Below are 11,448 nucleotides of genomic sequence, written 5' to 3'. Positions count from 1 at the left end.
CGGGATAAGAAATTAACAGCATCCTGGCTGCTTTGTATGGTAAAAAAATCACCAGGTGGGTGGATCACAGGATTTGCAACCCCATTCCCTGTTTTGGCATTGCAAAAAATCCAAAGAATAACTTACAAAGTTTTGGGGTTTAAATGTGCCTGAATGTCGTATAATTTTGACTGATGTAAGGCAGTTGGGCGTTTTGAGATATATCATTTAGACGATAGTTATTTGTTATGAATGTTACAAAGTTGCAATTTCCAGTTGTCATTTTTATTTATATTTATTTAAGTGGTTTTTGTACTGACAATTAATCATCTTCATATTCCTGATAAGGTAGTATATTTGAACTGCATAAGAATGATAATGAAATTGGCATACCTGTCAGTAGCTGTCAACAACAGTGTAATGTATAATAAACAAAAAAGATAGACAAATACTGACGAAAAACAGCACATGGGTCTATCTCTGCACTCTTCTTCAGTATAAGATGAGGCTCCAAGCTCCATTTTTTCTTAGGCCTGGTCGCAACCAGTAGGCATACAAATCACTGCTTGGGTGAACGGGGCACAGTGGATTTATATCAGTGGTTCTCAACCTTGGGGGCGCCAGCAATTTCCAGCAGGGGGGCGCAAGGCCTAGGGAAAATTTAAAAATTCTAGAATTATATTCGTTATTTTCTTAACAAGAGTGAGGAACTAATATCCAGAAGTTTATAAAAAAAAATTAAAAAGTATTGCCTTTTAACGTTAGTTTCCTATAGTCTACCACTCTAGTTAGACTCGCTAGGCTTACCATTATTTTGTAATTATATTTACCTCCCTCCCTGTCCCTCGAAACTCCTTCTCTCTCTCTCTCTTTTTTTTTATTTTCCTCCTAATCTGGGAGGAAATTTTACCCATAGATGCAAGGGGGGAGTGGAGGGAAGGACCAGCTCTTAGAGGGGGCGTGTTAATAAAAAGGTTGAGAACCACTGATTTATATTGTAGGAAACAGGACCATAGACACACTTCCTACCTCTGCCCATCCACAGGATGGGTCCCAGGCCTTGGGCACTTAGAATATGCTGCTTTCAGTTATTCGTGGGGTAGGTGTTGAAACTAATCAACTAATTCGAAACATACAAAAATATAATTTTTGAAATATATCTGTCTCTGAACACTGTAGCACACCCTAGCAACCACTGGAGGTAACTGATCCAACTCTCTTTTTATGCTCATGCGTGTGTGATTAATGTATAGAAAGTCAGAAATCCAGTCCCCTGTTAGGCTTATCTAAAGTTGAAAACCTTTGTTTTTGTCCATAATAAACTTACGTGACTTTGCAAGTTAAGTTTTGTACTAGACTGATAATTGTCAATGATATTCGTTTTGCCTTGGAACGTATAAAGGGAAATTCAACCTGTCACTCAGCTCACGACCATAAGGAACCCGAGATTCGATCAGTGAACCTGGCGAGGAATGGAATAGCCTTGACTTATCCACTGAAAATTAATAAGTTTCCGTTGATCTAAGCTGGGATTAGTACCCTGGCTGCCAGCCGATAGGTGTGGGTCTTAGCTCGGATGCGAACTGAGAGAGAGAGAGAGAGAGAGAGAGAGAGAGAGAGAGAGAGAGAGAGAGAGAGAGAGAGAGAGAGAGAGAGAGAGAGAGAGAATATTTAATATTCCATAAAAGATATTCTTAACAAGAAAACAACAGGAACCTGATTAGGCAATTCCCACCCCACCTGAAGTTAAAATTTCTCTCACTCTCCCGAAAGGAGCATGGATGCACAACAGCCCACAAGGAAGGATTAACTTCGACGTCTCCAAATGGCTTGGAAAATGACATTAAAAGAGAGAGAGAGAGAGAGAGAGAGAGAGAGAGAGAGAGAGAGAGAGAGAGAGAGAGAGAGAGAGAGAGAGAGGACAAGTCACCCCTTATCCTCAAATTTCGTTCTTTTCTGACACCCAGGATATGCTCATAGTCCTTCTAGGCATTTAGTATCGTTATTATTTGAACAACTAATGTTTATGATGATCGTGGGATTTCTATAGCAAAAGATAAATAAATAAATAAATCTTGGAAAACGTTTGTCTCACCTCTCTGTCACGGTAAAAGTTCCAACTTGATAACAGGTCCTTTTTGTTTCACCACTCAAGACATACTGTTCGTGAAGTGCTCAGATCATCCTTAAATAGTTAACCTGGGACTATCTTACTTTTAGCACACACACACCCTTCGAAATCTCAGCCAATGAGATTGATAGATAAGAGAAAGGACGGTTTTGATTGGCTACCCAGTATAAGGGATATATTGACCAAATACCCCCGTTATCACCTGGTATTAATTAACTCACAGTAGGAAAATAGATCACTAACTATCTAGTTTCTGTCGACAACTTTTTGGAATTATTAACCAAAGTAGATTTTCACCTCTCTTCCTGATGAACACTATTATTATTATTATTATTATTATTATTATTATTATTATTATTATTATTATTATTATTTATTATTATATTGAGAACGCAAAATAACATTAAAGATGATGTCGATATTTAAAGGACGATAGATCTCGAAGATTCACAGATTAAAAAAAATCATAGATTGAAGATTATTTTACATTTCCATTAAAACTTTTGCTTGCCTACATTTAGAAGAGTAATTTCGAGACTTTAGAGAAATAACTGGCCTAATGATTAATTCAATTTTCTTTTAACACTGCATTATTTTTACTTTTACTTGTACACATTACAACCTTTTATTTTTTTCCTTACTACGAGGTTCTATAAATAGAACTGGAGAAAACCCCACAGTTGCGCTAAGAGGAGATCTCGCTGTTGACTTAAGTTGGATCTACTCGACATATCTGAATAATCGCTGCAAGTTCTCGTTTTAGAAAGGTGTTCTGTCAGTAACACAATACGACATGAAGCAACAGAAAGCGTTAGAAAAATAATGATATGAAACACTGAAGTTAGATTTCTTTTATTTTCTATTATGAATGATTTTTTTCCAAGCAGAAGATCTAAACAAATTCTTCGGTGGGATAACACACTGCTCTGCCTTTTGGCGCCACGCAGGTATGTCTACGTGATGACCTCTCACGGGATCTGTGTGAAGACGATGGCACAGTTCGCAGAAGTTCCCCCTGACGAAGGCTTCCCAGTACTTCCTCCAGACGTGATACCTGGAATGAGGAATGAATGTCAGCCTTGGTTGAGGTAAAATTATCAGCTGGAAGGTTCTGTCAAAAGAGTTTTCTTGGAAGAAATACAACATGCTGTAGCCTTCTAAGAGCTAACATGATGACGGCTTCCTAGTACTTCCTCCAGATGTGATACCTTGGTCGAGGCAAAATTATCAGCTGGAAGGTTCTGTTAAAATAGTTTTCTTGGTAAAAATACATGACACTGCAGCTTGCAAGAAATACAACATGACACTGTGATGAATGAATGTTAGCCTTCAGCTAAGAGTTCTAACATGACTTGAAAGACTTCCTAGCTAACATGACGAAGGCTTTCTATTTCCTCCAGATGTGATACCTGGAATGATGAATGAATGTTAACCTTGGTCGAGGCAAAATTATCAGCTGGAAGGTTCTGTCAAAAGAGTTTTCTTGCAAGAAATACAACATGACACTGTAGCCTTCTAGGAGCTAACATGACGAAGGCTTTCCAGTGTTTCCTCCACATGTGATACCTGGAATGATGTTTCCTCCAGGATCAGTGATACCTGGAAAGATTTTCTTGAATAAGAGCTAACATGACGAAGGCTTTCCAGTATTTCCTCAGGGTGATACCTGGAAAGATGAATAAATGCTAGTTACGGCAGAGGCAAAATTATCAGCTGGAAGGTTCTGTCTAAAGGGCTTTCTTGGAAAAAATACAACAGGATTCTGTAGCCTTCTAAGAGCTAACAGGTTAGATGATCTGTTTGTCTACTTCTAAATGCTGGGCAAAGAAGAACCACAACCTTTTCAAGAATTTCAAACGCTATCTGAGTTCATAACTGCTTCCTCTTATTCATGAAAGAAAAATGGTGTTGTTTCTAAAAAAGGTGACACTAATTACTCAATGAAAATTAAGTTAACGTTTGTTTTAGAATTTCAACCGTTGGGATATTTGATTTCCAGGGAAAATAATTACCCAGGTGTTTGCTTCAACAACAACATACCAGATTTTATTTCTGATTTTCATTTTTAACTGCACTACATTATTACAAAATCAGAAAGGCAGATTTTTTTTTGTCTACCAAAGGCTAGTTTTGAAAAGAAATATCGTTTAAAAGATACAAATGTCATAGTTCATTACACACACAAAGAGACATCTGGTACCATCCATACTGGAAAGGAAAACTTAAAATTAAAGAATGTCCATTTCACCTTGCTTAAGACTGTACACCTTTGGAGGTTTGTCTTTATCATCTACTTCCAGGCGAGACTGTCTGCTTTAAGAAGCACTTTATACTTTATTGAATATAAGAGTGCCTGTCAAATTCGAGAGGTGCAAGTCCTGATCTTTTCCCAGTTTGGCTGAAGCACAGACTGGTAAAATACCAAATTATTAACTAAGGGTTCCTCGCACGTGCAAAAGAAGTTAAAAGGGGCAATTTATATCTCCAGTAAATTTCGGCAATTACGAAAATCAGGAGAATGAGAGCTAAAGGAGTAACTAAACTACCATAGTTCACTTACCTCCCATAAGCCACCGGATCTCTTTGCAACTTGTTGAGCAATTTAGCCAGTTCTCTTGGATGATACAACCGGGCGTTGATGAAGGACCCAGGCGGCAAAAACTCTTCGTATCCATCACCTGTTTTTGGATAAAGATTTTATCATCATCATTCCATTCGATAGTGGCCTGTTTATACCGTGAGTCATCAGACTGAAACTTGTTTTATCGAGCTACACAAGCGCATAAGTACAGCAATTTCTCTCATTAGAGCATGTATAGGCATATAAGGGTAGGATGGGATGGAAGGTATTGGCAAGACCATAATAGCATTGATAGACCTATAAGGATGGGATGGGATATTGGCAAGATGAAATGAAGGGAACAAACCAGCCTATGCTAAGCTACTCCGAAACCCTAGCCTAGCCTTGCAAATAACTTGGCTTGTTCCAAACAAAGCCACATCTAACCCGAAAAGCAATAAAAATGAATAAAAAAAATCTGTGCATTTTATTGATATAAACTGAACGGGTGTCTCCGAAAAGTTCATATTTGTTAATGTTTACTGCTAAAGCCTGCTGACTTTGAAATTGAGCTATTAAGAACCATTTTATCTTGCTAATTATTACTAATTTACACTACTTGGAAATGTTACGCAATGAATAAAAATACTTTTGGCAAACAAATACCATATATAAATACAATTCACTAATATCTCAAATAATAATGCTATCCCAGATTTTCTTTAATCAGCAATATTTGGTGATGCTAATGCTCTTTTTACATGGTGCATTTTTTTTACTGTTCATAGAGATGCAAACAATATTTCCCAGGAGTAAACTTGACAAGGAGTGACGACAATAAATTTTTTTTCGGTGTAGGAAACCGATGACTACAAAATGCTAGGGCAGTGGTTCTTAAACCAGGGGCCAGCAATTCAGGGGGTGCGAGAACTGACTGCTGATTCGAAAGGGGTGCATACACTGAAAAAGGTTAAAAACCACTGTACTGGGGTGTAGCTCCAGAAGAGACAACTTTTCTTTTCTCCTTAAGATTCGTGACTTAGAGACAAATTGTATTAAAAAAGAAGCTGAAAAATTATGATACCTTGCATTGAACTAACCTCCCCAAACAATTGGAACCAGTCCGTACTTCAGAGGATTGTAAGGTTTCTCCGACAGGTAGTGATTGCACAGGCTATTCTCGAAGGCCAGGGCGAAGAGGTACCTCTTTTTCAGGATCGTTTTCCAACACTTCTCTTCGAACGCTTGGTACGGCTTCCCGCATTTAAACCATCCGCATTTGCCGAACTTGTCCACATTTATGAATCTGGAGAGTTCCTTGACGTAATCTTCCCTCCTCGAGTCCGTTTTACAGTTGCTTGACATCCATACGACTGGTTTTGGCCTCTTTACAAAATCTTTCCATTCAAGTCCCATTGCGTCTTCTAGAGTGGTATTGGCTGCCATTGCACGAAGGTATTGGTCTAATGCGTTACTGTGGTGTGACAGTTGATTTGCACGTAGAGGCCTGCGGGAGAGAGATATTTAGTTTAAAATTTCTTATAAAAGAAAAGCTTATCCAGAGGCTGTATTCCAGATATTTCAGTCAGACTTCTGTCTACTTAATCTTAGGAGCAAAGGATTATACAAGAGGAACCAGTTAACTGACAGAATCAATAAAAATATCTTACAACTGGAGCTTCAAAAGTTCAAGCGAAGATGCAGTGCATTACTACCCTAATACAATTCTCCTTGCATTTTAATAATTTACTTATATTTTCATCTATTCATTTATTAATTTGTTAATTTATTTTTTCTTTTTTAATAGTCGATCCTGTATTTTCCTTTACTTCCTCTTACTTCTTTCTAATGAACACCATATTCTTTGGAAGCTTGAATTTCAAACCAATGGCCCCTGTGGCCTTGTTCCTTATAAATAGGATTCATCTTCTGAATAACAACAACAACAACAATAATAATAATAATAATAATAATAATAATAATAATAATAATAATAATAATAATAATAATAATAATAATAATCACATGAGCAAACAAATTGAATAACGTTGATATTTGCTTTTACATGGAAGAATTCCGAGACAGAAGGTAACCATTGGCACCCATGATGTCAGAAGACGTGTGGTAACTCAAGGTCCAGTTGAACTGATGGCTCCCAATTTCCTGGAGAGTAGAAAGGGCTTTCACGCCTCGCCATACTATGGGTGCCTCCACTTCCACCCACACCCAACGCTGGTCCGGGAAACGGGTTGGAAGATCGTCAGCGCTGAGCCTTTGTGGGGTAAAGTTGATTAGAACTTTCAGAGAAGAGAGTAACGAACTCATGGAAGATATCATTTGATGGGTGCCTGGTTCATAGCCTATTCTTGGTTATTTTTTTTTATGGGAAAGATTAGGTAGCTGTAACCTGTTCTTAAGAAGTCACAATTCATTCTGCAGAAGAGCTCCACACGGGGATATCGTTTATTAATATAATTTTTTGACTGACCCATAAAGAAAAGGGTGTACAGTATATATTGTACTACAGATGAGATAATCTGTGAAATTTACTATTTTCTTTTTTGTTTTTATATATCCCAAGGGGGATAGTACTAAACACAGCTCTCCTCGAGCTTTCCTGTAGAATTACCGCCAAACCTAATTATTGTTTATTAAATCAATCTATTTTATAGAGGTTTTGAAAAAGAAGGGCTTTGATACCCTGGATATGCGAATGCGAGTACACTTGGATGGCACAGTGCATGCGTTGCGTTTTGACGTGCTTCTGATGAGCTTCCTGTGTAGGTGTGTGGAGTAATTCTACTATACAGGGGCCTCATCCATAATTTGGAAGTTTAAATATGTATGGGGTTATGATATGTGTGTTGTTTCTTCTGTGGACCCATCTCCTATTAGGGGTGAAGGCTGTACACACACATACACACATATATATGCATATATATACTGTATATATATATATATATATATATATATATATATATATATATATATACTTATATATATATATATATATATATATATATATATATATATATATATATATATATATATATATATATTATATATATATATATATATATATATATATATATATATATATATATATATATATATATATATATATATATATATTTATTGATGCTTATGCACGTGCATTACCACAGGGGGAAAATGTGCTAGAGCGTATGAGCCTGAGCAGGTGGACGGTAAAAAAGAGAGAAATGCCGTTGACATCAAGAAAGGAAAGGTGGACCCTCTCTGATAGAGAGTGAGGACATCGAACCTAAATTATTTCTTAAGTTTTCTTTTCATTTGAGCCAAGCTAACTATACTCCTTAAAATCAACCATTTGAAAAGCTTCTTTCGAATGGACCGTTTGTATAATCCTTAGGTGATATCCATATTCTTACGGAAACTTTCTAAAATAAAACTAAGTTATGATACAACATAGTATTGCAATAAACTAGTTATATATATACAAATATATAGTGTATATATATATATAGTATATATATATATATATATATATATATATATATATATATATATATACATATACATACATACACACACAAACACATACATATCTTATATACAGAGTCAGTAAGGGAGATATCATAAATGATATAATAAACGCCCTTAAAACGAATCTTTCCTAGATAGTTTCCCGCAAGTGTTTTCGGGGGTCGTTAACTAGGACTAATATTTCTTGGGGGTCAATATCTTTATGATATTTACGGTCTTTCGTTTATGTTTTTACGGTCATCCCCAACGGGCTTGTACTAAACACGCCACAAAGGTGGATACATACCAGGTTAAAACCCTTGGGGGTCACTATCTAGAAAAGAACCTTTAAAACTTCACGATCAAAATATTGCTTACGTGTCAGACTTGAAGAGCAGAGCGTGTGCCTCATGCAACCTACTTCTGTCGTGGGTGAACTCACACTTGTACTCAGTACATCCAGCACTCTCGTAAGTTTTCGCGGTTCCAAACCTAGAATTGATAATTGGTTTAAATGGGTGAATGTCAGTCTCAATGCCACTTACAGTACGAGAATGAAAAAGTGCAGATATGAATAATTTTATAATGTATTTTAATCAACCAATTCGCTTCTCGCTTGATCGTTAAGATGATGTAGGCCTAGACGGTGTTAGATATCTGGTTGTGGCATTAAGAACAATTTCACAAGATCAGGGAATTGGTTTAAATGGGTGAATGTCAGTCTCAATGCCACTTATAGTACGAGAATGAAAAAGCGTAGATCTGAATAATTTTAAAATGTATTTTATTCAGACAATTCGCTTCTCGCTTGATCGTCAAGATGATGTAGGCCTAGACGGTGTTAGATATCCGGTTGTGGCATTAAGAACAATTTCACAAGATCGGGGAAACATCTGATTAACTGAAAAAAAAAAGGCTTGATGTCTCCATTTTTTGTCTAATCAGTACCATTCAGATTTTAGCTGTTGGTTTGGGATGAATTATTCAAATGTCATAGACAGATGTTACAGGACCGTAGCCTAGTCCATGTTCCTTGTACTTAGGGTAAGAAGAAGACGAATGAGAATGACCTGGTTTCTGTCGATAATGTCATCCTGTCCTATATACGTTCTTTTGTAAGAGCAGAAAGTCACTGAACTATGGGGTTCGTTTTTAAAAGTTTTGTTCACTCATCGAATATCTAGCCAGCGTTGGCAACAAAAGAAATTGACATTTAAATTTAACATAACGCTTTCAAAAATCAGAGCAAAATAAGAGTTTAGTCTTTAATTGGCTGTAACCTTGCTGAATTGAACATACACACACACACACACAAAACACACACACAAACATAAGAGTTTATATATTATATATATATATATATATATATATATATATATATATATATAAAAGGACAAACTCTGATAATCACTAAATCCTTTGTTACTCATGGAAAGGGTTTTATGAAAATAAAAACAAATTTTAACATCTGTATTGACCTGTGACCTTGAAAGACGTCAAAACACAAAGATTATTTGGAAAATGATTATCAACCCTCAAGAGATTCACCTACCAACTAACATAAAAGACAGATATTGAAAATTAAAATGTTCACTTTTTATTTTTATAAAACAATTAGTTTTAACTTTGACCTTGAAAATTAGGCCAAGGTCAAGATGTAACTAAACGCTATTTTCAACACATACTTTTGAAATCTGAAGAGAAGAGGAAAAAAATGCTAAAATTCTGGCTTTCAAACTGAAAAAAAAATATTATGGTAAATAATCAACAATCCCCATTGCAAGTGCTTACCAAGTTTATTGAAAGTTAGAGAAAACAAGTAAAAAATGCGCCGAAGAAACGAGTTTTCTGTACACCGTATAATGCTGTATGAGCCGCGGCCCATGAAATTTTTAGCCATGACCCGGTGGTGGCCAGTCCTATAGCGTTGCCAGACGCATGATCGTGGCTAACTTTAACCTCAAATAAACTAAAAAAACTACCCAGGCTAGAGGGCTGCAATTTGGTATATTTGATGCTGGAGGGTGGATGATCAACATACCAATTTGCAGCCCTCTAGCCTCAGCAGTTTTTAAGATCTGATCTGACAGAAAAAGTGCGGACAGAAAAATTGCGGACAGAAAAAGTGCGGACGGACAGGCAAAGCCGGCACAATAGTTTTCTTTTACAGAAAAATAAAAGTGAAGCAGAATACTACTACTACTACTACTACTATGAACCAACTGTTAGGAGAGGGTGGACAGCAAGATGGAAGAAAGAGAATATTAATAGAGGTACAGTAAAAGGAATGAAAGGGGTTGCAGCTAGGGGCCGAAGGGACGCTGCAAAGAACCTCAAGTAATACCTACAGCGCACTCCGTGAGGTGTACTGACGGCACTAGCCCCCTACGGAGAACATAAGTCTAGAAACAGTCACAGAAGAAAGAAAACTAAAGTAGACAACAATGAACATACCTATCTTCCCACTTTGTTTTCTTGTACCATTTTGTCCAGTAAAGAATTACTTTCTTCTTCTTCGCGTTCGGCTTGGCAGGCACAATATCGTCGCCATCTCGAACAAAATCAGAAATCTGATTCGTCCAGTTCTGGAGGAAATCTGAGGCCAGATTGGTTCCATCTTGACTGAAATCTGAGGTCTGATTGGTTCCGTCGTTGATAAAATCTGAGGTCTGACTGGTTCCATCTTGGGTGGAATCAGAGGTCTGATTGGTTCCATCTTGGATCAAGTCTGAGCTCTGATTGGTTCTATCTTCGGTGAAGTCTGAGGTCTGACTGGTTCCGTCGTTGGTAAAATCTATCTGACTGGTTCCATCTTGGTGAAATCAGAGGTCTGATTGGTTCCATCTTGGATCAAGAGCTAAATCCTCGGTAAAATCTGAGATCTGATTGGTTCCATCTTGGGTGAAATCAGAGTTCTGACTGGTTCGGTCTTTGGTGAAATCTAAGGTCTTATTAGTTCCACCGTTGATAAAATCTGATTTCTGCTTGGTTCCACCGTGGACGAAACCTGAAGTCACTTTGGTGGAACTTAATTTTCGCGTCTGTGACAGGACATCATTAATTCTGGTGTCAACGAGTAATAACAATAACAGAGAAAAGATAGGCAAGAGAGAAGTCATGCCATGTCGAACGCCAAAGAATGCTCTCAGGCTTAATCTCATGATAGCCAGGTGACTGAGAGAACTTCCCTTCCTTACTCGCTGATTGTAGATTTGTTCTTGTCCACGAAAGCTTCTAATAATTGCTTGGCGGATGAAGGCAAACTATCTACAGT

General features: G+C 37.1%; 1 protein-coding gene across 1 annotated transcript; it reads right to left on the bottom strand.

Annotated features, from left to right (window-relative positions):
• Positions 1–2,950: 2,950 nt before the first annotated feature.
• LOC136837006 (alpha-(1,3)-fucosyltransferase C-like) lies at positions 2,951–10,964 on the bottom strand. Its single transcript, XM_067101537.1, has 6 exons — positions 10,629–10,964; positions 8,553–8,666; positions 6,736–6,942; positions 5,771–6,177; positions 4,671–4,788; positions 2,951–3,164 (listed from the first exon to the last, which is right to left on the bottom strand). The coding sequence occupies exons 3-6, from the start codon at positions 6,774–6,776 to the stop codon at positions 2,963–2,965; spliced, it is 768 nt and encodes a 255-aa protein (XP_066957638.1). The 5' UTR covers positions 6,777–6,942; positions 8,553–8,666; positions 10,629–10,964; the 3' UTR covers positions 2,951–2,962.
• Positions 10,965–11,448: the final 484 nt, after the last annotated feature.

This window comes from Macrobrachium rosenbergii, chromosome 57 (assembly GCF_040412425.1).
Source record: "Macrobrachium rosenbergii isolate ZJJX-2024 chromosome 57, ASM4041242v1, whole genome shotgun sequence".
In the NCBI taxonomy this organism is placed as follows: Eukaryota; Metazoa; Arthropoda; class Malacostraca; order Decapoda; family Palaemonidae; genus Macrobrachium; species Macrobrachium rosenbergii.
This window is presented reverse-complemented; position numbering and strand designations above follow the sequence as displayed.

Bases quoted from the DNA above. Each gene is read 5' to 3' on its own strand.
- LOC136837006 (XM_067101537.1), bottom strand. From the start codon at position 6,776: ATGGGTGCCAATGGTTACCTTCTGTCTCGGAATTCTTCCAT. The intron at 6,178-6,735 runs GTAAAAGCAAAT...TCTCTCCCGCAG, and splicing joins CTGTCTCGGAATTCTTCCAT to GCCTCTACGTGCAAATCAAC. The intron at 4,789-5,770 runs GTTAGTTCAATG...ATCCAAAAACAG, and splicing joins GGTTCCAATTGTTTGGGGAG to GTGATGGATACGAAGAGTTT.